Source organism: Rhinopithecus bieti, unplaced genomic scaffold (genome assembly GCF_001698545.2).
Source record: "Rhinopithecus bieti isolate Rb0 unplaced genomic scaffold, ASM169854v2 scaffold_52879, whole genome shotgun sequence".
In the NCBI taxonomy this organism is placed as follows: domain Eukaryota; kingdom Metazoa; phylum Chordata; class Mammalia; order Primates; family Cercopithecidae; genus Rhinopithecus; species Rhinopithecus bieti.
This window is the reverse complement of record NW_016820739.1, coordinates 87,005-114,254: the sequence shown is the minus strand read 5'-3', so window position 1 is coordinate 114,254 and position 27,250 is coordinate 87,005. Positions and strand designations below refer to the sequence as shown.

Here is a 27,250-nt window from a genome sequence, read left to right as displayed (position 1 = left end):
TTTTCTACACTATAGCTTGTCATTGTTTAATTTTTTCTTTTCATTATAAATTAGAGAAGCTAAGCAATGTATTTCGGATTGGGATCATATTTACCTCCTCTTTATCCATTATTCCATGGTCAACAAGAGTGCATGTCCTAAGGAGTCCTTCTGTGGAGCTTTAGTTCATTGCTTGCACTCCATTTCCAACTCAATCTTTTTTTTTTTTTTTTGGAGACAGAGTCTGATTCTGTTGCCCAGGCTGGAGTTCAGTGGCACGGTCTGGGCTCACTGCAGCCTCTGCCTCCTGAGATCAAGCAGTTCTCCTGCCTCAGTCTCATGAGTAGCTGAGATTACAGGTGCCCGCCACCACACCCAGCTAATTTTTTAATTTTTCTTAATTTTTCTTAGTAGAGATGGGGTTTCGCCATGTTGGCCAGGCTGGTCCCAAACTCCTGACCTCAGGTGATCTGCTCACCTCGGCCTCCCAAAGTGCTGGGATTACAGCTGTGAGCCACCGCACCAGGCTGCAACTCTAATCCTTTATCAATTTAGAACTATTAAACTATGCTAATTATTCTTTAGTATACACAGCTCAGGTGAATTATTTTACTTTATTGCTTCAGCATAAGGGGCTGAAATGCTATTAGATCTTTTTATATACTTAGACTTATACATATGCATGACTTTTGAGATATTGGGGGAAAATGTCAGTACATTAGAAATTCACAGGAGGGGTACTGTAAACCATTGAAATCTTTCTCCGGCTTTGTATGTCCCTTGCTGTTCCTCTGTAGTATATTAGTTAGGATTAGGTTTGGAACATGTAATAGTCAATCAGTCATAGTGGCTTAAACAAGAAAAAATTTATTTCTCATGTTAAAGAAGTCTGAAGTCTGATATGATGGTTCCATTATGTTATTAAGGATATGGGGACTTTCTGTCTTTATGCTCTACCATACCGCTACACGGCTTCTATCTTCCCGATTATTCCCTGGTGCAAGATGGCTGCTGGAACTCCAGCCATCACATCAATGAAACAATTCCCCAAAAGAAGGAAAAAGTAGATAACTAAAAAGTGTTCTCCAGCTAAGTCATCTCTTACTAAACAGCCTTTATGGACATTCCACACACCATTTTCACTTCATAGATCAGAACTGAGTCACAGGGCCCTACCTAACTGTAAGAAAGCTGAGAATTGTCATCTTTGCTTTTTCAGGAGACAGTATGTTCACCTTAATGTTGGGGTTCTATAATTACGGAAGAGAAGGGAGAATGATGTTGGTGTAGGCAATTAGAGGAGGAGGACAAGCCGCTCTACTCAAGATAGATAAAGCCACCCTCTTCATACTGAGCAAAATAAACCTGTTATTACTGGTATTATTGGGTGTCTCATGTCTCTGATACCCAGGAACTTGTAAGTTAAAAAAAGTAAAAATGATCCTCATATGACACCTTAGTTGAAAATCATTGCCCTTGTGAATTTATAGCATTTGATCAAATGTTTTCCAGAAATAACAACCACTGCGTAAAGCTATATACTCGCGAGTTACTCTGAGACATAAATTAGGAGATTGTCATAAGAACTCATATATCTTAACATACACGATGGTGTCAGAAGAATGTGTTGTATAAGAACAGCAGATTTTCTTGAAAGACTAGAATGATTAGACACACTGGTCAACATGTTGAAGAATTAGGTGTTTATCATATGGGTCTTGGATGTAAAAACACAGCTTCAGAATCCTGATTATATTATCAGTATAATCCATCAGATTCATTTTTATATTACTTACTTTGTTGTCTTTTGTTATCGAAACATGTTGCAATTGGGATGATCTAAGGAATAAAATCAATGACATCTATTCCTACAGTGTTTTTACTTTTAAAATTCTTGCTCTTTTTGACTTCACAAAACTTCATGGATAATCGCCTTGGCTATCTTATAGAGCAGAGAATTGAAACAGAAAATCACACTATTTTTTAAGCTGATAGGATGTCAGTTTAAATGAAGGAGCAGTTAAGTGATTCATGCAGAAAAACAGTCAATTTGTCTGCATTTTTTCCCTTTCATTTTCCAACTTGCTAGAGAATACCAGCCTCCTGAGAAATCTGAATTCTAGTCACATCCCCTTCCCCCACCACCTAGGTCTAATTATCCCCATCTCAGAGCTCTTTCCAGGACCCATCAATTAGCAAAGACTGCACCTGAGGATGTAACTAACGTAGCACTCACAAGGTGACACACAAACTTAGAAATGAAGAAAGCAGTGGTGAACTTTTTGCCAGTTAAAAGCCAAGTTTACCTCTTGTCTTCTCTTATTCATGCCTTCTTTCCTCTGTGTGGATGGCTTATTTCTATATAAATAAAGGTAGAAACTAGAAAACGACATAGTCAAAACAGAAAAGTGAAAGTTACAATGACAGTGATTTCCTTCAGGCTTTTGCTCTAAGGTCACTACTTCAGTGATGCTTTCCTGGCTATGCTATCAACATCATCTTCCCTGCACACCCTCTGACATTTCATATGCCCCTTTCCTGCTACCTGCTCTCCTCCTTCGCCTTCATTGTATTGTAAAATACTGTGTATTTTCGCTTATTTCTCTTGTTTACTGGCAATTTCCTCCACTAGAAGCTAAGTTCTGGGAGAGCAATGATTTTCTGTCTGTTTGGTTTTGTTCACTCCTAAATAAACAGTAAATAAGGATGTGCTGTTTATTTGAAGGACATAGTTTGACCAGTTGTCTTATTAGTATTGAGTAATGATAAGCCAAATTATGATTTCCTTCTGAAATTTAGCACCTGTAAAGCTGGCACAGAGCAGGTGCTTGATACATGCTTTTTTTTTTTTCTTTTCAGACGGAATCTTGCTCTGTTTCCAGGCTGGAGTACAGTGGCGCAATCTCAGTTTACCACAACCTCCGCCTCCTGGGTTCAAGCAATTCTCCTGTCTCAGCCTCCCAAGTAGCTGGGACTACAGGTGCATGCCACCATGCCTAGCTAATTTTTTTCTTTTTTAGTAGAGACAGGGTTTCACCATGTTGGCCAGGATGGTCTCCATCTCCTGACCTCGTGATCCACCTGCCTCGGCCTCCCGAAGTGCTGAGATTACAGGCATGAGCCACTGCCCCCAGCCACATGCATATTCTTGAATGAATAAGTGAGGATACATTAGGGACTTAATTGTCCCAGCATTCAGTTTGATTATTTTTATAGCACTTGTTAAAGTGGCGTCATTTAAATAAATATAATCTGAAGCTTAAGGAAATCCATGGTACAGCTAGTTACATCTTGTTACTATTGGAGCTTGTTATAGATGCCAATTTTCCCTATATTTAGATAGTTTTTGATTACTTCCTGTTTAGACTAATTGTAATTTTCCTCTTCTTGGGTGTCCTCTTAGTTTTTCCAGGCACAAAATTACAGTGAATTGTGAGTCTCATTATAAAACACTTCAATATTACAATGAGTGGATTTATTTCTATCTTTGATTAAAATTTGTTTGCTGGCACAGTAGCTACTTATAATACAATCCTATTACACTGTTAGGTAAAAAATATCTGTTATTTCTATTTGCAACTCATGATATATGAAAATGGGGTCATTCTTTCAGGATTGATGTCCTAGACTCAGAAGCTAAATTGATACATTTTCACCCAGTTTACATTATAAAATATGTATTTATTGAGTTGGTGACTAGTAATATTTAAGCACTCCAAACTGGGCTATTTCTATACAGTTGAAAATATTTTTATGGTGGCAAAACCCCTTCAATCAGAGTATCTTAGAAATGCTAGTTGAAGGTCTAAAATAGCATTGTCATTTAACTCAATGATGCATCTATTAAGTGGAATTACACCTTAACTTCATGTAAGTTTTCTAGATAATACTTCTCAAAGTTGATGAAACAGTGTGTCTTCTCAGCTCAGTTACTAAAGTTGTTTCAGTTGGAGTACAGTGTCATTGTCTCTTGCCTGTTTCCCATTTAATGGTTGCCTCATGGTTACATTCTGAGTCATAGCCCTTGGAAGTATAGAGTGAAGTTTTGAAGTCATTTGTATACCTTGGCCTAAAGGCTGATGCCTCCAGCTTGTTTCAACTTCATGTCCTTTTCCAACATTGCCAATTTCTAGTACAGTAATAATCTTGTTTTTCAGTTGTTTGCACAGGCAGGTTCTGAAAAGGATGGTACATATACCTGAAGAATCAGGTATTTGGCAAGTAATAAGTGAAACCCCATGAGAGTATGACCCTAACTACAAGAATGTACACATTGATGGGCTAATATTGTAGACATCAGTGAAGTTAGAAGTTTATTAGGTGTTGGGGTAAACAAAACAAAAAAGCATTCCAAAAATACAACAGAAGATAAAGAAAGGCCTAGTTCTACTTAGTGTATTCTACTTGCATAGATATAGGTTGGTCAGTGGTAGACTGTGGCTACTTGGCCATCTAGTTTTTGTTTCCAAGTAAATGGAGAGATAACTTGAGATCACCTTTTCAATATCCTAGTTTCATTAATCACCAAGGCTTTCTGTCTCGTTGTTTTTAAGAGCTCTCTTGATTCATTCAGAGAGAAGCTTTATCTTATATTCAGCAAATCTCTTCTGTATTGCTGGTTCAGCCTCTTGACATAGTTCAATTGCATTAATCTATCCTACTTGTATCTTGCAACTCCTCCCCCCAAAAATGATGACACAATTTTGGAAGATGAGAAGCTGGGAAAACAGCAAAACAAGCTTGATTAAAATCAGAAACTGATTATCAAAGCATAACTGCCTAGAGATCAATTCCTTCCTTGTAATTAACTGAGCAACTCAAAGGATAACTTCTCTATCCTAAATCAGGAGATAAACAATAAATAAGGATGTGCTGTTTATTTGAAGGACATAGTTTGACCAGTTGTCTTGTTAGTATTGAGTAATGATAAGCCAAATTATTATTTCCTTCTGAATTCTAATATATGAAAGTAGCTGTGAAGAAAAGAGGGTGAGTATTAATTTCCTAAATTATTACCATCAAATTTTCATCAGTGTTTAATTTAGAAAATTTTAATTTTAATACCAAACATAATATAAAACTTGAGCCTCACAGATAGAGGACACATTGAGAAGCAATTACTCACTTTATGAGTTTTACTCAAACATTATAAAATTGCACAAAATGAGCTTTTTATTGTCCTGATTACTAATAATGCCCTGATTATGTTTAATAAAAGTGGCTTAATATTATCAGCGATTCAAAAAGTCTAAATTACACTGGATAAATTGGGTCATTACAAAAAGAAGGAAAAGGGAGGACTCCCTATGATGTCAAGTTTCCATTTGCGGGGTCGGTCGGCACCACGGTCAGCATGACAAACTAGGATTTGTCTTTTGGGAGAAAAAAGGTGGTGGTGAAATTTAGGGCTTGAAGTAATTCTAGGAATTATTTGGTCCAGCCTCTAATTTTATACATGAGCAGCCAGATGGGAGAATTGGCTTGCTCAGTGTCACCCAGCTGGCTAATGGCAGATTAAGGCCTGAGAGTGGGGCTCCTGGGTCCTTTCTAGTTTGCTGCTTCCTATTCCCTGCTTTTTCAGAAATTGCAGGGATTGGGAAATTAAGGAGTTTTTGTCTCTCTACTCTGGATTCCCCTGTCATTCATACAAGAGGTGTTCACTGCTTAAATAATTTAATGTTACCTGTATTTGGCTGCTTTGCAAGTGTCTGAATTTTGTATTTTCCTGCAGAATTCTCAAATAATGACAGCACAGTATTTTTTCTTTTAATATATTCACTCATGTAAAGTATGTCTTCCATGGCCATATGCGATCATTTCTAGACAGAAGATGACTGGGAGTTTCTCCTAGGGTATGAGTTTGGGAAATAGAGAATTTTTTGGACTTAATATGTTTGGAGTCATGATTCATATATTGTGACCTGTTACGTGTAGGTTTTCAGATGTAGTAACCAGGCATGATGACAAGATAACATTTTAAAAAGCAAGTCAAATTTCATATGTAAGAAAAGTCAAGTCGAGAGTGTCTAATATGTTTAAGAGAGAGAGAGAGAGTTGGCTTTTCAACCGTTTCCTGTATAAGTGCTTCGAAGTGTCCTCAGGAGGATGATTTTTTAAAATAGCTAGACCTTAACTCAACGTAAATTCATTTTTAGAAATAGATGACTTGTGAAATCCTGAAGGTTGATTAGGCTGTATTATCTCAAAGGCCATCCCTTTTCCTCTTCCACAGCTAAGGATTGTCTAATTAAACTTCTGTATTGCTAACCTTAACAAAAAGAGTCTTCCCACACTCAACTTGATTTGACTGGTTTTTGGCTTCTTGATACTAATTTTGGCTTTTGGCTAGGAAGTTTGAGGGAGGGTGTACATTAATTGGATATCGGATACTATTGATGTGACATTGCACGTTCTGAATATTATTTATTTGGCAAATATATTTGAAGGAACTTACATCTTGAGAACTGGAGTTCTTGCCATATGTACCTTGAATTGGTCAGGATGAAGCAGTAATGTAGCAAAGAAACTTAGTGGCACAGTGGCTTAAAGGACAGAGAAGTTCATTTCTGCTTCATGTCACAACCCCGCTCTGAATGGCCTAGCCCAGCAGAGCAGCTCTGCTCCCCATGATATTCAGAGACGGGTTTTTTTCTTCTGTTGATTTGCCATCCTTGGGGCAGTGGTTCTCAGACTTTTTGGTATTAGGACCTTTACTCTTGTAACAATTATATAGGATTTTAAAGAGCTTTTGTTTATGTTATTGATATTAGCTATTTGTCATATCTATTGGTATTTATTGTATAAACAATTAAAGGTGAGGAATTTACATTACTTTATTTATTTATTTATTTATTTATTTTGAGATGGAGTCTCACTCTGTCACCAGGCTGGAGTGCAGTGGCATGATCTCGGCTCACTACAACCTCCACCTCCTGGGTTCAAATGATTCCTCTGCCTCAGCCTCCCAAGTAGTTGGGACTACAGGCGCACACCACCACACCCAACTAATTTTTTGTATTTTAGTAGAGATTGGGTTTCACCAGGTTGGCCAAGATGGTCTTGATCTCCTGACCTCATGATCCACCCACCTTGGCCTCCCAAAGTGCTGGGATTACAGGTGTGAGCCACCACACGTGGCTTACATTACCTTATTGAAAAATAACAATAGGCCAGGCATGGTGACTCATGCCTGTAATCCCAGCACTTTGGGAGGCCGAGGCAGTTAAATTACTTGAGCTCACAAGTTCAAGACCAGACGGGGCAACATGATGAAACCCTGCCTCTACAAAAAACACAAAAAATTAGCTGGGCATGGTGGCATGCACCTGTAGTTCCAGCTACTTGGGGGGCTGAGGCAGGAGGATGGCTTGAGCCCAGGGGGCCGAGCCTGCAGTCAGCCAAGATCGTGCCACTGCATTGCAGCCTGGGTGACAGAGTGAGACCCTGTCTCAAAACAAAACAAAAAACAAGAACAACAACAACAAAATAATAATAATAAATGCTTTACAAGGTAACATAAATGACATTTGGAAAAAAAATAACTATTTTCTTTTTCTTTCTTTTGGAGAGGAAAAAAGTCTCGCTCTGTTGCCAGGCTGGAGTGCAGTGGCGTGGTCTTGGCTCACTGCCAACCTCCACCTCCTGGGTTCAAGCAATTCTCTTGCCTCGGCCTCCCAAGTAGCAGGGAATACAGACACATGCCACCATGCCCAGCTAACTTTTGTATTTTTAGTAGAGACAGGGTTTCACCATGTTGGCCAGGATCATCTCGATCTCTTGACCTTGTGATCTGCCCGCCTCGGCCTCCTAAAGTGCAGGGATTGCAGGCATGAGCCACTGCACTCGGCCAAAATAACCATAAAAAAACAAAAAATTAGAAATTTTTGCAGTTCTCCTTAATATATGGTTTAGTAGAAGACAGCTGGATTCTCATTCCTATTTCTGCATTCAGTCTGTTGTGATGTGTTGTTTTGGTTGAAGTACGTGAAGAAAACCTGAACTTAAAGATACATAGTTGGGAAAGGTAGGTGTATCTTAATGTGTTTTCCAGAAAACTGTAAATATTCTTCTTTGATCCTATAGCAAAACTCAACAAGTAGTCTTTTGTTAATGTCAGTGGACTTTTTATACACAGTTAATGTTAACATCTATTAATCCATCTTTTCCTTTGAATGGCTGTTTCACCCATACATGGTTTTTTAGCATGCATTGGTCATTTGGAAATTACTGGTCCACTGAGGTATGGCAGTCTTACAAGTGTTTACACATGTCATTATGGAATATTAAAAACTCACATTTGTTAATGTTTTATTGATCCCCTCAGAAAATTTTAGCTATTGGGAAGATGTAAGGTTCATAGTGGACTATACATGTTTTCCAAAATACTAACAATATTCACTTAAAAGCTTGAATTTTATCATTGGCAGCACATACTGTAATTTGATTTTGTTTAAGTGACAGGCTCTCTTTGTCCATTTTTGAGAAAATGTCTACAAGTACTTAATTCAGAATAACCACACCTTGTCAGTCATACTTTTGTATCAAAATGGCCCTCTATGAAAAAGTGCCTAGTTCAGCCTGCAACTCAAATGAGAATCACACAAGTTTCTTCCCTGTTTTTTACCCCAGAAGTGCTTCATGTGTACTTCTCGTTCCATCATCTGGATGTTTACTCGAGGGTAGAGGTTTAATGAAGTTAATGACTTTTATGCTTCATCAAGGATAGTCTTCAGTGAAACTTTTTCCTTCTAATCCCAGCTGTCTGCTAGTGAAGAAGACAGTGTCCGCTAGTAGAGTTTGGTGCTACTGTCTTGTTTCCTCCTAAGCCTCCGGCAGTTTTACTCATCATTGCTTTGTTTTTTGGGGGGATTTTTTGGAGATTTTTTTTTTTTAATTATACTTTAAGTTCTGGGATACATGTGCAGAATGTGCAGGTTTGTTACATAGGTACACATGTGCATGGTGGTTTGCTCCACCCATCAACCCATCATCTACATTAGGTATTTCTCCTAATGCCGTCCCTCCTCTTGTCCCCCCGCCCCCCAATAGGCCCTGGTGTGTGATTTTCCCCTCCCTCTGCCCATGTGTTCTCATTGTTCAACTCCCACTTATGAGTGAGAACATGCAGTGTTTGGTTTTCTGTTCCTGTGTTAGTTTGCTGAGAATGATGGTTTCTAGCGTCATCCATGTCCCTGCAAAGGACATGAACTCACTCTTTTATACTGCATAGTATTCCATGGTATATATGTGCCACATTTTCTTTATCCAGTCTAACATTGATGGGCATTAGGGTTAGCTCCAAGGCTTTGCTATTGTGAATAGTGCTGCAGTAAACATATGTGTGCATGTGTCTTTATTTATTTATTTATTTATTACAAGAGTTTCACTCTTGTTGCCCAGGCTGGAGTGCAATGGTGCGATCTCAGCTCACCGCAACCTCCTCCTCCCAGGTTCAAGTGATTCTCCTACCTCAGCCTCCCGAGTAGCTGAGATTATAGGCATGCACCACCATGCCTGGCTAATTTTTGTATTTTTAGTAGAGACAGGGTTTCTCTGTGTTGGTCAGGCTGGTATCAAACTCCTGACCTCAGGTGTTCGCCCATCTCGGCCTCCCAAAGTGCTGGGATTACAGGCATGAGCAACCGCGCCCAGCCATGTGTCTTTATAGTGGAATGATTTATAATCCTTTGGGTATATTTACAAGAAAATAAACAAACCCATCAGAAAGTGGGCAAAGGATATGAACAGACAACTTTTCAAAAGAAGACATTTATGCAGCCAACAAACATATGAAAAAAATCTCATCATCACTAATCATTAGAGAAGTGCAAATCAAAACCACAATGAGATACCATCTCACGTCAGTTAGGATGGCGATCGTTAAAAAGTCAGGAAACAACAGATGCTGGAGAGGATGTGGAGAAATAGGAATGCTTTTACACTGTTGGTGGGAGTGTAAATTAGTTCAACCATTGTGGAAGACAGTGTGACGGCACCATTGCTTTTTTACCATCAGTACAAATATCAACAGTGACAAAAGCAAATGTCTTACTATTGTTATGAAGAGTTTTGGCTTCATACTATCCTAAATTGGATTCAGGGACCCTCAAAAATCTGCAGATGGCCCTTCGTGAATCGCTGCCTGAGGTACTGTCAGGCCTACTGGGAGCAAGATTCCTGCCTCATCTGAGCTCCCACTGGTTGGAAAGGGAAATGTGGAGGAAGCATGCCTGCTTCCTAGTGCAAGGAGGCTGAGAAGCACTGTCTGGCTGGATCGTCAGACTTCCAGCTGAAAAACCCATTACCTTGGAACAAGGGAAGAGCAAGATTTTGCTTTATTGTTTTAAGTCCATTGTCTTATTTTCACATGTCCTCTACCTTCATAATATGTTACTTTCCCCCCTGAGTAGTTGTTCATATGGGAATGAGAAGACCTGTCTGTACATGGTAATTACACTTTTATTACCAGCTCTTCATTCTTAGTGGGAGTTGGGAGCCTTGAGGAGGTGGCATGGCTCCAGAAGCCCTCGTAAATCCCTGGGAGGAACACACAGGCTCTTTAGACAGACCTTTGTATTAGTCACTAATTGGAATGACAATATGCATCAACTCCTTGGAATAATTGATGTTTTCAAAGGATTAAAAGTAAAGAGATCCTATCCAGCAATCCCACTACTGGGTATGTATTCAAAGGGAAGGAAATCAGTATGTCAAAGAGATATCTGCACTCCCATGTTTATTGCAGCAACATTCAAAATAGCCAAAACATGGAATTAACCTCAGTGTCCATTGAATGAATGGATAAAGAAAATGTGGCATATATTCACAATGGAATACTATTTGGCCATGAAAAAGAATAAAATCCTGTCATTTGTAGCAATGTGGATGAACCTGGAGGACATCATGTTAAGCGAAATACGCCAAATACAGAAAGACAAATTCTGTATGATCTTATTCGTGTGGGATCTATTTTAGAAAGTTATCACAGAAGCAGGGATTACAACAGTAGTTACCAGAGACTGGGGAGGGAGGGTGGGGAGATGTTTGTCAACAGGTATAAAGTTACAGTTAGATGGGGGAATAAGTTCTGGGGCATTATTGCAAAGTAGGACAACTGTGCTTAACAGTAGGATATTGTATATTACAAAATAGAAGAGGCTATTGAATGGTTTCACCACAAAGAAATGATTACATGCATGAGGTAATGGATATGTGAACTACCCTAATTTGGTCATTATCCAATATCTACATGTGTTAAAACATCAAATTGTACTCCATAAGTATGTACAATTATAATGTGTCAATTAAAAATTGAAGACAGCGTATGTATATCCAGATGTGTCTATTAGGGGATGTTAAAATAGAAATCCCCATCTTTTCTCTCTTTCTCATCTGTGACTTCCACTCGTAATCTCTTTTTCTGTTTGACAAAACTGTATCTTAGTCATGAAAAACAGTTTATTTGAAAATCTTGTTCAGGGAGATTAATACCTCGCTCATACACAGATAGGACGTGGTTCAGAGAGGCTTGGATTTGGGTCATTGGCCATTGCTGTCAATTCTCTATTTTATAGTGTTTAGGAGGTTCACGATGAGCATCTCATACAGCAATGCCTGAAACTACAAGTGGGACTTACGTTGTGCCTGATATCAGGAAAGGGGCCAATAAATACTAGTTTACTCTTTCATTACTTGCCTCTTTCCACTGATCCACATTGTTCTTATTTATGAGCAATATCCGATAACCTGCAGCCTCCTGTGTGCTTAGAAGTCTTTTTAAATGTTGATGATTAATTCAGAAAATCAATACCTATGAGGATGAAACCACAGGGAAACATGATAGGCACTTCTTAAACATTGGAAGTAATTTATGAACTACGGCATTTTCAAAGAGTCTGGAGTTCTATGCAGAGAAAGACTCACTAATGCTTAAAAACATTTTTGGAGGCAGAAAGCCAGCAAACTAGAGCCTGGAAGATTGGGCAGCAGGCAGGAAGACAGAGGGGTCTGAGTAGTTCTGGCAAGGAGATAGGAATGAATAGAACACAAGGAAGTTGGCCTGGGGAGGGCAGGGGTTGTTGGCTGGGAAGAGTGGACTTACTCGTGCATGGTCATGGTGGTCTGCCAAGCAGGCAGGAGCCTGGAAAGCCAGGCACAGTCATCTCACCTTCTTAGCTGGAAATGGGGAGGAGGCATTTGAACTTTTTTTATCTGGAGAATAATGCAAGGAAAGGGATGATAAGGAAAAATGGTGATGTTGGGGATATGACTTGGTCCATAAGCTATAAGAAAGCACAGGTTCTTCCCTCCATCTTGCGATTCCCTTCCTCCATCTTCTCACTGACTACATTCTGTTTGTCCTCTGTCTATAACTGCTGGGCCCCTCCTCATGGAGCCTTGCCCTCCGACCCACCCTCCAAGGCTGCTGTGATTTGAATGTGTCCCCTCCAGAGTTCAGTTGTTGCCACGTGATAATATTAAGAGGTGGGACCTGCAAGAAGAGATTAGGCCATGAGGGCTCCTTCCTCCTTAATGGGATTTCGGTCCTTATAAAAGAGGCTTCACACAGCCTTTGGGTAGCTTGCCCTTCAGCATTCTGTCATGTGAGGATGCTGCAAGAAGGCCCTCACAAGACCAAATCCCAATCAAGGGATCTTGGACTAACAGCCTCCAGAACTATGAGGAATAAATTTCTGTTCTTTATAAATTAGTCTGTGATATTCTGTTATAGTAGCACAAAGTGGACCAAGTGTCTTTTTATGTACTATGTCCTTATCACTTCTGTTTATTCCTGCTATAACACGTAATGTAATTGTTTTGGTTACCCAGGAGATGGTTAGTCCCTGAGAATGGTGAGCTTGTCCATTGCATCTTCATGCCCAGCCCAGTGCCTGATGCATGGCAGGCACTCAGTTAATACTTGAAACAATGTGTGAATGAGAAGCGTGCAGTAATAGCACAAACAGATTAAGGCCTGGACAAATGGGTTGAGAAGTAGTAAGGAAGGGACTGATGGGGATCTTGGAAGGTGAGAGCAAGTTGGGTGGGTGGCAGAATGGTTGATTATCACTGTAATGAGTGCAAGGTTTTATTCTATGTTATTTGCTCATCTTATTTCTCTCATTCTACTTTCTCTTAATTGGGAATTTAGAATTATTAATGACTTGTTTGTACTTGAAATATCACTGTCAACATATAAATACTCTAAAGGCAGCTATATCCTGTGCTAGCTATTAAAGTTAATTAGAATTATTGAATAATTTGAGGGTGGCAATGTATTATTAATACTATTAACGTTGTGTATAAATATAGAGCAAATTTGGGTTTTTAAAACTATTTTCATTCTCGCTTTTATTATTTTTAATTGACATATAATTTTACATATTTTTGGGGTACAGTGTGATAGTTCAGTACGTGTATATAATGCATAAATGTGAAACTAGCGTAATTAGCACATCTGTTGCCTCAGACATGCATTATTTATTTGTGTTGGGAACATTCAAAACCCACTCTTCCAGCTATTTGAAAATACATAATAAATTGTTAGCTATAGGTGCCCAACAATGCTGTGGAGCACTAGGACTGTTCTTCCTTTCTAGCTATATTTTGTATCCACTAACCAGCTTCTGGCTAACCCCTTCCCCCTACTCTGCCCATCCCCTAGTACCACTATTCTACTCTCTACTTCTATGAGACCAACTTTTTTAGCTTCTACATATGAGTGAGAACCTGAGGTACTTGTCTTTCTGTGCCTGGCTTATTTCACTTAAAAGTAATGTGCTCCAAACTCATTCATATTGCTACAAATGGCAGGATTTCATTCCTTTATATGACTGAATAGTATTTCATTGTATATACATACCATTTTTTAAATCTATTCATCTGTTGATTCCATATCTTGGCTATTGTGAATAGTGCTGCAATAAACATGGGAATGCAGATATCTCTTTAACATACTGATTTTCTCTCCTTTGGATGTATACCCAGTAGTTGGTTTGCTGAATCATATGGTAGTTCTAGTTTTAGTTTGCCAGTGTGTTTTTTTTAAATAAGACCTGTTAAAACTACATAAACTTGGCTTTTATTATCCAGATAAGACTTATTCATTGCAGAAAATCATAGCTATGACAATATGTAATTTAATAGTAATATATGAACATAAGAAAAAAATAAAAAGCCCCTGAAATAATTATTACTCAATAATTATTAAGCAATTTTAGGTAAATATATTGCCAGGCATTTTTAGTGTGTGTGTCTAAATATATATCTACTTTAAACGTAAAGTACACTCTATACCTTCTTGTAACTGGATCTTAACTTAAAACATGAATGTGCCTGTTAACATTTTCATAGCTCATCTGGTTTTAGCACAGGGGTAGTGAGCAGTGGCATGCACCCTTGACAGTATGCCACATGACATACAAGCTGGGCCATATTTCTGCTTTCTCCAGAGCTGTGAAGGTCACCGAGACACAGGAAGATACAACCTAGAAAAATGGGGGAGTTAATACTACAGCTCTCACAATGGGGGGTGGGAGTTGGTGGGTAAATGCCGCAGCATCCCTGTCCCATGTTGAGACAGTTACAAGATCCATGCTGAGTGGTTCTGCAGGGGCTCCCTATGCAGTTGCCTGCAGCAGTAACCAGCTCATTCCTGAAAATTGTATTGGTTTTTCAACTTTGTCTATCTTACTTTCTCCAAAGCAGCTTGCATCCAGGTCTTTATCTCAGTGTCTCTTTCTAGAGAATCTCAAAGTAAGAAAATGTCAACCTGTTTTATTGAACAATCCGATTTATTTTAATTTTTGTTATAAAAAGAATTATAATGGATATCTATGTATAAATGCCTTTACATATGGGTCTAGTTAATTTTTTTAAAATAAGTGCTAGGTCAAGGATATGTTTTAATTTTATTGTAAATAGAATTATAGATATCTATGTATCAATACCTTTACATATGGGTCTAGTTAATTTTTTACAATAAATGCTGGGTCAAAGATATGTACTTTTTAAAGACTCTTGATATATGTTACCAAATTACCCTTTAGAAAGGTTATTCCAGTTTGCAGAGTATTGGTTTTCCTATAAGTATATAAGTGACCTTTGGGTATGAACCTTTTTAAATATTTGCCAGACTCTCAGATAGAAAATTCTGTCTAGTTTTAATCTGTAATTTGTACATGTGCTTTTGGTCACATGTTTTTGTTTGATGTGTTGCCTGTTTGTATCTTCTTCCCATTTTTCTCATTGGATATTTAAATGTTTTAATCACTTTTTATGAGCTGTTTACATATTAGAAATAGTAATCCTTTGTCTCATGTTATCAACCATTTCTCTAAAATGTCCTTTGACTAATTTTGTGCTTCTTAATGGCCATTCTCACTGGCTTCATTCTCAAATTCTACATTGGCCTGCACATCTCTCTCCCCGTGTGTTGACATTCTCACCATTTCCCTCCCTCTAGGTCTTTCTACCTCATTTTCATTCATCTTCTCTTTTCTATACCTGGTCTCTTTCTTCCTAATTCCTGTTCTAAACATGGAATTCATTGGTCTCTTCTACTTGGCAGTGATTCTTGCTGGGTGAAGAGGAGAGTTCACATCAGAACAAATGGAAGAGGTGGTCTTTCAAGTGCCATATCCCCCGACTCTTGAGAACTATGGCGTTCTTACCCTGAGCTGTAGTGTGCATAGTGTGCCATGGTGACTGTTAGATGCCTGTGGAGCCCCTCAGCTGAACAGAGGCAGAAGTTGAGAACTATTGGCTGAAAGGCTTAAGAAGCCATGGAAATGCCACTCACATTTTCCATCTACTTCTTTCTGTGATAGAACTCTCTTGGAAATCCTGTGACCTCAGTGCCCATCTCCAAAAAACTCTTTCTACCTATATGTACTTCACAGATCTGAAAGTTACTTACTAAATTGATTGCAGAATGTGGTAAAGGCACATGCTAGATCGGGTCTAGAGGACTAGCATCCTTTTTAAAGCCTGATCAATATGAAAGGCTATCTTTATGTAATGCCGTGGGGTCAAGTCCAAATTACATTTCCACATCAGGAGAGCTTTCAAGGCTAATGCAGATGCCATAGGCCTCTAGGGAGGGGTTACTGATGTGCTTGGTAGATTTATAGTAACATGTCTACTGTCCTAGGAAAGGAGGAAAGGGCACCTCTTGCATTCTGGGAGTGCTCTCGGCTGCTCACCACTAATCAGGAATTTCTTCAGGCTGAGAGACTTCTGGCTTCATTCTTTTCATCCCAAACACAATTTATTTATATCTTTGTAAACTCACAAAATGTGAAATGTTTCTTTGTATTCCGAGTTATTTTATAATGTGTATTCAATTAAAATTGTAGATTATCATCTCAAATTGATTTGATTTACATTCATTTAAATTAATTACACAGTTGTTTCTTAAAAGAATCTTCAATATTTGGGTAACAAATTATCAATGTAGATATTGAACATTTAAAGTTACACATGAAAAGAGAAATAAGCAAGGATGTTGAGAGGCAATCACAGATCACACTTGCTATGACTGAGCTTTAGAATTAGATCTCAGCTTCTCAAAACCAGGGTGGAAAGGTATTAATAACAATGGGGAAACATAATTATCACTTGGCACAAAGAAACATGCTAAGCATTAACAGAAAGGAAGTATTTCATCCTGCCTTGGACTAAATTTTGAAGCAAAAATGTCCTGTGGAACTTACACATTGGACTTAGGGTGAACGTTTCCAGTATAAATTCATGGAAGCGTTTTTCTTTTGTTTGTTTCTTACAGTAAATCCTCAATGTAAGCAAAAGGTATAAGGTTTGAATATAACTCAGTGAGTGTTTTCTCAGAGTAGTTTTAGTGGAAGTATTGTCCAAGTAGTTTAAGAATGTAGATTTTTGGTAGTTTTAAACATAATCCAACTACATAGAGAACAAACGTCTGTTAGACTATGTTCCTTGACTCCTTGTTGCATCAGCTGGGCTTTGTGAAAGCTAGGTAAGAGTTTTCATGGAAAGAGCAAAAGATGAAATTTGCCTCAGTGTGCTGACTTCAAGTAAATACCCACACACCTTTTACATTTTTGATGAGGCAACAAAATGTTTTTAATATGTTTTATGATTCATATTCTTTTGTTAAATCAAAATAGTTATTAATTCAAAGAAACTACTGTTTCTTCAGCTGCAGGTACCTACTGATACTTGGAGGGAGAAAAGCATATATATATGTATATGTATGTTTCTGTTTAACCACTGACCACTTGCCTGGTTAATCAGATATCCTTTTCTCTGGTCCTTGCTTCAAAATCTCTATTTCTTTAGGCTTGCACTAACATGATAATTGCAGATGATAAAGTTAAGTTTCAGACCTTACCTGTTTTTCTGACTTCTGTTCACAATGAAACCTCTGTCATGCAGCCAGTAAAAGAAGAAACTGGATGAAAGAGCAGATTTACTGACCCTTAAAGATGCTTCTTTACCCTTCTCTTAAAAAAAAAATCATAGAATAAATGGCACTCAATTATTATGTGTATGGTAAAAATGTCGATGAAGGCTTGACCTGCACCAGCGCTTCTGACTCCTATCCTGGTGCCAGGATCAGGTTTGCTCAGGGTAAGAACAGCCATAGATGCCTCCCAAGGGAATCTGTTATTGATGGATATGCTTGCTGCTGAGTTATGTCTCAATTGATGTGTCTGGGAGAAGAGGCACATTTTAATCTAATGAAAAATCCCGTTATACATTGTGGCTTAGATTGAGAGAGTTAGAGGTAATTTCTCTTCCACTATGATATGGCCTGTCTTAGTCTTATTCAGATGTTTTATAAGTCTTCTTAAATTGAAATTAGTTGACGGGTAATTTAATAGCTAGTAAGCACCATTTACTATCAGTGGTTCTTCTGCTTCAAATGGTTCTCACAAAGATTAGAAATAATTCATTAATTCATTTATCTATATTGAATTGTGAAATATCATAACAAAGTGTTTAGCAAGATGCCTCACACATGGTAAATACCAAAAAGATGGAATCACCCTTCTTACTTTTCCCTAGTACCTTACTACTGGCAAAATGTGGTCCATGGCCTAACAGCATCAGCATCAATGGAGAGCTTTAGAAATGCAGAATTTCATCCCCAAGCCCAGACCTCAGCCTGTGTTTTAACAGTTGGTGAAGCTCTGAGCTGGCATGTTCTTTGTAAATCTTTAATGGTATCTGCTGGCCTCTGCTGGTGATGTTATCTTGATTGCTTACAATGTTATCAGAATTAAATGAGATGACACGTATAAAATACTTTAAATCTGTGAAATGTTTTATGACATGATTTAAGTGTACATATGTGAGAAGGAATAATGTGAACCACAGGTTATTGTAACAACATTTATTTTCTGAGACAGGATCTCATTCTGTTGCCCAGGCTACAATGCCTGGCACAATCATGGCTTATTGCAGCCTTGGCCCCCACCAGGCTCAAGCAGTCCTCCTACCTCAGCCTTCTGAGTAGCTGGGACTATAGGCACATGCCACTACGCCCAGCTAATTTCCATATTATTTGTAGAGATGAGGTCCCACTGTGTTGCCCAGGCCGGTCTTGAGCTCCTGGGCTCAAGCAGTTCTCCCACGTCATCCTCCCAAAGTGTTGGAATTACAGGTGTGAGCCACCACGACTGACCCAAAATTTGATTTCAGATTTTCCAACCTTGATAACCTTCCTTGATGTTGTAGCGTCATGTGAAGAAGGCATTCTGTTTCTGGAAAATGTGCTTGACTTGCCATGCAACCTCCTAGGTACAGAGCTTTTATCATTAGTTAGGGAGATGCTAGGCCTAACTTTCTAAATTGAGGGTTTTACTGCATTTTTAATCACCATTCCTCTATGATGTCTAAATATTTCATCTTTTTAAGTTCTTAATTACATTACTGTCCTATAATTTGTGTGATAGAATATATGGATTTTGACATCAAATGAATGTGGAAATGATTCTAAAAAACTGGAAAATTTTTATGAATGGAGAAAGTAGATAAATGTCAACTTTATAGTATCAACTTAAAGAAGTTATGCCTAAATTGGGTCCAGGCGCAGTGGCTCATGCCTGTAATCCCAGCACTTTGGGAGGCCGAGGCGGGTGGATCACCTGAAATCAGGGGTTTGAGACCAGCCTGGCCAACACGGCAAAACCCCGTTTCTACTAAAAATACAAAAATTAGCTGGGCATGGTGGTGCACACCTGTTGTCCCAGCCACTCGGGAGGCTGAGGCAGGAGAATCATTTGAATGCGGGAGGCAGAGGTTGCAGTGAGCTGAGATTGCACCACTGTACTCCAGCCTGGTGACAGAATGAGACTACATCAAAAAAAAGAAGGAGAAGTTATGCCTAAATTATAAACAGCCAATCCAGATTCATACACCAGTGTTGAGCTATAAGAAATCAGGAGAATCAATTCATGGACTTCGGTTTTCTTATCTATAAATTGGGAAAGATATTTGTTCTACTGTCTCACAGTGTTTGGGGGGTATGACTTAAGATCCCAGAAAAATGTGCTGTGCATATAGAAAGTGATATAAATACCTGATGTTGTCAGAGTGAGGGGTGTATGTGAACATGCATTCTGTGTGAAAGAGTATAGTCTTAAATGATTGGCCAGAAAACTTGTGAGCTGACGTTGGGCCCTGATAGCTTCATCAGATTCATGGTATCCAGGCCTGTGCCCCTGCCTCCAGTGCATAGGAGCCCGAAGAGAGGCAGACACTTATTCGCTGTTTCTGCAGTTCAGTCAGGCATTGGGCATGCAGTGAAAACAGGTCTAGGGGATGCACATCTGATTCACACAGAGAAAAGCCTGGGTTTTAGAAGACTGATCAGCCAAGAAGCTCACAAAGGAAGGGAAGTTCTGAACGACAGATTTTTCTGGATCATTGTGAGTTACACCTTGCCCTCCTGCCTGTCACTGGAAAGGATGGCCACAGTGGCAGAGATGACTGCTGCATCCTTAGGGGCAAGCACACACATGCCCAATGGTCTTGGGACTGATAAATTTAGATGAACACGAGGCCTTGCCTTTCCATTCTGTATTCCTTTTCATTAGCATTCAGTAGATGAGTGCTGAACTGTGAACTTGGAAGTCTATGGTGAGAGGATAAACATGCATATGACATAACTTTCCTTCAAGGACTTTCAATTGAGGAGATAACTTTATCAGAAAGAATGGCAATAACTAATATTTGTACTTTAAAATAGATGTTGCTGTGTTGTAGCCACATTTTTTAAAACCTGCATGTGTATGGGTATTTAAAAGTAAATTGATCTGTATCATGTTTATAACTATATTACATAGGAACAAAAGACCAAAAATGGGTCATACATCAAAATGTTAATGGTGATGAAAATTTAAATTATTTTTACTTTTTATTCTTTATTTTTTACATCTTCCTAAATGGACACATATTGCTGACTTAACTATAAAAACACAGTAAGCCTCCCAGGTAGTTTTATGCACACTACCTCGTTTGATCTTCACAATCACTCTGTGAGGTCAATAATGAACATCGATGTTGTAGATGAGAGCAATGGAGGAGACAGACAGACAACTCAGACACTCAGGAAGTTAAGTGCAGTGAGATTGCATGATACAGACAGTGTTGAACAGGGAGCAAAAGGCAAAATCAGGAGCCAAGTTAAGATCTCAGAAAGAAAATGAATAGTGCTTGAATGAAAGGGAAATGTAAAGATTCTGGAACGTAGTTAGGTTTAGGGCAGTGCATGGCTTTGTATAGGAATCTGGTTCCCTCCTTTGAGATTGGGTTTAGTTTGATCAGACTCAGAGACAGGGTGCACAGTGGTTATGTTTGGGTTTGGGATCAGGGAATCTGAGTTTGATCTTCAACTTTGGCACTGCCTAGCTATTGAACCTAGGTAGTTATTCACAGACTTGGGGTCTCCATTTACCTATCTATAAAATAAGAAAAATACTAGTAGCCACTATAAGGATTAAATGAGTTAATATGTGTAGGAGCCTTTAAAAGTATATACGACATAAGGACTCAGCAGATATTAGCCACCTGAAGCTAATTGTCCTCATTCCTATGACACAGGGCTGATGAAGATGTTGGCAGATAAATTGTAAGAAACATATAGATGTATATCAAATGTATATAGATGTATATCAGAAAGTGCTGACAGCTGTGGACAAGGGATGCAAAAGAATTATAACGTTAATACTTTTTTTGAAATTATTTTGAAACCCTGAGAAAGTTTGTGCTGGTCTTATTGGATAATTCAGCTGTCTGTTTGAATTCATACCAACCCCTCCTTGATTATTACAAATGTTTGGAATCTGTGTGTACACTTCGATTTTCCTAATTATACTGTGTCATAAGACAAGTAATTGCCCTCAAATTAAGAATGATTATTTTGTCATAAAAAGACCTGGATCACAGGTCAGGAGTTGGCATGTGCTGTGAGGGTTAGTCTTAAGTGTCCTGCTGAAATAAGAAGTATACCTGGATGTCACTGAACCCTGGTCAAGGCATGAATAATGTCGCTTGGTAAACATTGAGTCTGAGGAGTTTCGGGGCAGTTTATGCTAACTGTCATCAGTGTTTATAGGTAAGAGTGAGATGGAGGATTTACATCTGGTTTCTGTGAGACCCCTGCAGGGCCCTGCTGTTGAGGCTGCTTATGTAGCAGGAATATGTCTAAGTGACCAGCAAAATAGAAGAAATACCAGCTGGGACTGCATCCCAGAAGCAGCCTAAAATACTACCAGTTGAGTTTAGATTACCAAGAGAGAATATATTGTATGATACTAGTTGCTTTAATATCCTATGCCTAGCTGTTTTAAAGTTCTTCAATTCCCACACAGGTAAATTATTGAAATCCAAAAATATTAGAGCAAGAGCCTATTGTAAACCTTTTTTATGCTCTTATCCATGTTCTAAAATATGTAAAATATTTTTTGTCATTTTGCAGACCCCTGGTTGTGGAATACAAGGCACTGCTGGTACAACTACCCCTATCAGGTAAGGAGGCATTATTGTCTGGGTTTTTACACACATAAAGTATCTACCTTAGGTCAATTTCATGGTCTCAGACAGGCCCCAACAGATTGGGCAACCCCCTTCATTCTTGGCCCCACTGCCGCTGATCAGTGCTGGACATAATCTAGTGAGGATAGTAATTCGTGCATTATTCTTAGTGAAGTTCAGAATCAAGGCCCGATTGCCCTAGCAGATGGAGTCAGCTTGGAAAGTACATTTACAAGGGAATAGGATCAATCAGTTCAACAGGTGGAAAATTCCTGCTCCTAACAGCTGATCTGCTTCTAATCACTGAGGTAAGTCTGGGGTCCTGTTGACATAGCACAGACCTGCCTCAACAGCAAGTGGGAAAGATCAAGTGTGAGGCTGGAGCAGGTACACTGAGTTCAGTTCACTTTGTGGCTTAGAAGCAGTCTCCAAATATGTAAATCAAGCACCATTTCCTTGAATGCAGAAAAATGGGCTTGTACTATGACGTGTGGGAGGATTATTTCTGAAACTAAAAGCAGCATCATTGAAAGTGAGATTAAAATCATATTCCAGAAAGGAAGCATTTTAGATCTCTGTCCACTGGCACACCTTTGCATCTTTCCATGAATTCAGTGATATAAGGATGTGTTGTTGTGGTCCCCAGATCAGTTAAAAAAGCTGGGACTTGTCTAAAAGTTTCTAGCTGGGAAATTTCTAGAACTCTGTGTTCAGTTGGGATATGTTATGTAAGAGAAGCAAATGCAGCTAGGTATTTTGAAGAGACATATTATACATTATAATGAGCAACTTCAGGTTTTTTGTCTGAGGTTTCTTTGGATTGTCTGTTGAGGTGTTTGGTCTTTGGGGCATGCACAGGCTTATGGGGAGCAGGCCTGCCCTGTGTCTTCTTTGTTACACGCAGTGTCACGGCAGAGGGTGGGGACTGGCACTGGATACTCCTTGAGCTAGTTCAACGTTAAGGACACATTGAAATTGAATTCCAGTTGGCATTTTCATCTCTTTCGAGTGGTTTATTCACATTAGAAAATACTATAAATAAGCAATAGAACATGGCAAGAGAGCTGAACATTCAGAGGATATTTGATAGAGACTAAAGCAATGGTGAAACCAATAGCTTATTTTACACAGTTGTAATTCTCAGGCCCAACTGCTGTTTACCGTACTTGGAACATTGTCACATAAGGCTCTTTGTGTCCTGTAATGGTATAGTGAGTGGCAAAATCCATGTATGTCTACATTTCTGTTTATAAAAGTACATACAAATGCCAAATGAAATGTAATCCCTACTCTTCTTTCTAACTATAATTTAGTCCAGAATAACTGTCGTGTTCATGGCTGGAGCTGAGAAATTGCTTATTTCTGAGAAAATGAGTTGCTAGAGCTATGGCCTATACTGTAGCTGCAGAGGGTTTCACAGCACTGTAGATTCAACATGAAAGTGTGAGGGTCTGGGAGATATTAATTTTTTTAAAAACAGGAAACACCACTAGTATGGAAGGCAAGGTGCTATCTGTGAGGACTCAGATCAAGATTGTTTTCTGTATGATTCAGCATATAGTCCCCAAAATGCAGGACAAATTCACGGTCTCTCATGGGAACGGTGCATCTTTGAAAATGCCATATAGTAATAAAGAATATTAGCTGATTTCTTTGTGTGTGGGGGGGTGGAATTAAACAACATGCAATTATTATGTTTGCAATTATAGTACTTTGTGTGTAAGCATGTCTATGTAAATATTGACATGCTTGTCAATATTTGGAACTTGGTGTTCCAAGTTCCAACTTGCTGTTCCAAGTCAGTCGCTATCCTTAAGGGCACTTTTAAAGACATGCTTATGAAACATATTTATTATATCTTTAGCATATATGTTAAATAGATAATTGAACAGACATTTAGGTGAAAAAGTAGTGGTCTACTTCAGTTTTATTAAGGATACACTTACTTTATATAAGTACGCATGTTATTTGTTACATATTAAATAATTTCATATACATGTGTATATTCTAAGTTTAAAATAATGTGAAGCTGCATTCAGTTGAACCTTGTCCAGCTTGGCATAAGAAGCACAAGTTGGACATGAGATACCCTAGCTGGTGGTCATGGGGCCTCACTAGCTATGAGACCTAGCCTTAGCCTCTTAACCTGAATTAACTGACAGCAATTTCCTGTCAACTATACAATCTAGGTCTAGAATTATAGTACTAATTTTATAGGATTTTTATGAGAACCAAAGAAATTAACATGTGAGTGAGCATTATCAACTGCAAAGCACTCCTTGGACATAGTAATTATTATAATGGGATGCTCTCTATGAACTCTGCGGTTTCCAGATGCTCTCTGACTTGCCCTTATAATTCCTCTGGGCCTTTCCCCAGGTGGTGGAAGTAAGAGAATCTCATTAAAACTAAAATTTACCCTTGGCTCAAAGGGTCCTGAACCAGGGCCCGATTTTCTAAACTTTATTGCAGCTATCCATCTGCCCTGAATATCCATCCTTCATCATTAATGCCTTCAAGTTTTACAAGGACAGTTCAGTGGGAAATGGATTCTCTTCAGGGAGTTGCTGAATTGATGCTTGTCTCCATTCAGGCTGCTAGAAGAGAATACGCTAAGAGATCATGTCCCTTCTTATAAGGGTACTAACCCTATTCATGAGGGATCCACTCTGATGACCTAATTACCTCCCAAAGGCCCTGCCTCCAAATACTGTCACATTGGGATTAGGCTTCATCATATGAATGTTAGAGGAACACAAACTTTCAGTCCACAGCAGGGCTCATTGTCATTTAGACTTTAGGATTGCTGGTTGGAGTATCCTGTCCCATTGTGTATTTTGTTGTCAAAGACCTATGCAGGACAACTTATCCGTGATTCCCATGCATAGAGTGGGTGAGTGCCAGCTTCTTCTGATTGTCATTCATTATGCTACTATTGGTGTACAAAGCATTTACATTTCAATTATATTTACCATATATGGTATCGTCTTGTGTATGGGGGTATGGACTTGTTTGTGTGATGAACTTCAAATGTTTTTCATTCATTTTGATAAAGCAAGACATATCATTACAACTCAATATAACAATTAAAACAACTCATCAAAATGTTTTCTGAAAACTCTCTTGTTTTTAGTGGAATTGTGTGCAAAATAAATATTCCTGACTTCCACTGCCTCTCTGAGCCTCCTCCCAACCCTGAGCCTCTGAGGCAGTTAAAGCAGGTATCACTAAACTAAGACCCAAGTTTTATACCTGCTAAGCTGTGGAGCTGAGACATGATCTGGTATCTTGGCTGGGTGCCTAGTCTGTTATCTCCTGGCAGCCTTCCTGTCCCTCTGATCTTTCAGTAAATATTTTGAATAATTCTTTTGATATTTGAAATGTACTGAACTTTTCTGATAACAACAACAAAAAAAAACTTTCTGATTAATGCGGAACTTAAATCTACGCCTCAGTGACCCGTATAGTATTCTAGTTCCTATCACTTACTGTCTTGTCCCTGTACTCGCAGCAGTTGTCCAGGGTTATTCTTTGTCTGTATTAGAATTTTTTTTCAGGTTGCTTAAGGAATCTTGCAGATACTTGTGACAAAGAATCATAAATGCTATTGTTAAACTGAATAATGAATGGAGTCCCAAATGTTCATGCTAATTAATGCTTTTTGAGTCGGAGATGAAATGAGAGTAATGTCATCAAGCTGTGGATGAAAGTTATCCTCAAAGCCCCATCATCTACAAAGAGAATAGGACAGAAACTGCCTTTGTGCAGGTGCAAGACCATGTTACTTTTGAGCAGTGAACTTGAGATGTCTGGGATACAAATTGGGTTCCCTATTAACTATTAATAATTCCTTTTTTCTTTCACCTTCAGCCACTCACAACTGACCTTCACTACTATTACATCCTGGAGCTGTCGTTTTATTGGTCTTTAATGTTTTCGCAGTTCACTGATATCAAAAGAAAGGTAAGAGCAGTTATGTCGTAAAGTGCTTGCAAACATGCATCTTTAATGGCCCTTAGCAGGTGGGTGTAGACTCTCAAAGGCACTCACCCCTGTTCTCCTGGCAGCCCTAGGTTAATACGACCTGCTGCATTATTACAGAAAGTTCTCTGTTTTTGTTTGTGCTGTTTTGTATTTTGTTTCTATTATTTCTTCACTCATCCCCTAAAGCTCAGCCTTCTTTTCTCCATGTAATAATGTAGCAGTGAATCCCCATAGAAATAATTTTCTCTCAGTCTAATTCCCAAGTCCTCTGTTCTCCAAATTAAATAAAAAACAAAAATTCTATTTGTAGCTCCTGGGAGAGAGTAAAGTCTCAGTGTTTCAACCCTACGGAATTAATTCCCCAATTGCAGGGTTATCCAGTGTCAAAATATGTCTCGGAAATGCAGCATTCCTCAATGAACTGTGGTCTGGTTTCCACGTATTCCCTCCACTGGAATTGCTTTTGTGTGACCCCTTACATGTTAAATCCATTATTCTGGTTTTCATCCTACCAGCTTCTGGACAGAATGGGCACTTCTAGCTCTTTACTACTTGTTTTTCTGTGACACCATATTTGGATCAATCCTTCAAAGTCACCTTGCTGTCCTTTGTCTTAATGCCCCGTGCCCTACATATTTGGGTGCACCAGAGTTCTGGACCTGAGTTACAGGATGCCATCTCCCTGGATGATTGAGTTTATACTTCCTGACACTTCCAACCATAACCTACATCCCATTAATTCTGAAATGTTTCTCTTCTGCCCCACATTATCTCTGGGTCCATACTTCCACATCTAAGGTCACAGATGATAGTACTGGTTGAACATCCCTAAATCTGAAAATCCAAAAGGCTCTGAAATTTGATACTTTTTGAGTGTTAACATGATGCTCAAAGTAAATAAATGCTCATTGGAGCATTTTGCATTTCAGATTTTTATATTAGGGATGCAAATCTGTAAGTATAATCCAAACATTCCAAAATCCAAAGAAATCCAAAGTTCAAAACACTTCTAATCCCAAGCGTTTGGGGTAAGGGATACACAACGTACATTGTGTTATTTTTGTACATTATATCATTTACTCCTGACAACAAATCAAAGGTCCAGTTTGATTATTTTATTATTTATGCTTATTTTATGAATGAGGAAATTAAGCCTTACATGCAAAGTGCTCCTGACTGAAGACATGGTCTTCTAGTCTTGTTCTTCCTCCAGTAACCCTTAGAACCACAGTCATGTCAGCCAGGACGTTTTCCTTTGCTCTTGTTTTTG

At 38.7% G+C, this 27,250-nt stretch overlaps 1 protein-coding gene across 1 annotated transcript in view; it reads left to right on the top strand.

The window, feature by feature from the left end:
* CERS6 (ceramide synthase 6) overlaps positions 1-27,250 on the top strand; it is a 325,522-nt gene that overhangs the window by 217,403 nt on the left and 80,869 nt on the right. Inside the window, exons 6-7 of the mRNA XM_017859910.1 lie at positions 21,941-21,990; positions 25,867-25,959. Coding sequence (XP_017715399.1) covers positions 21,941-21,990; positions 25,867-25,959 — 143 coding nt within the window. The remainder of the gene's footprint in view (positions 1-21,940; positions 21,991-25,866; positions 25,960-27,250) is intronic.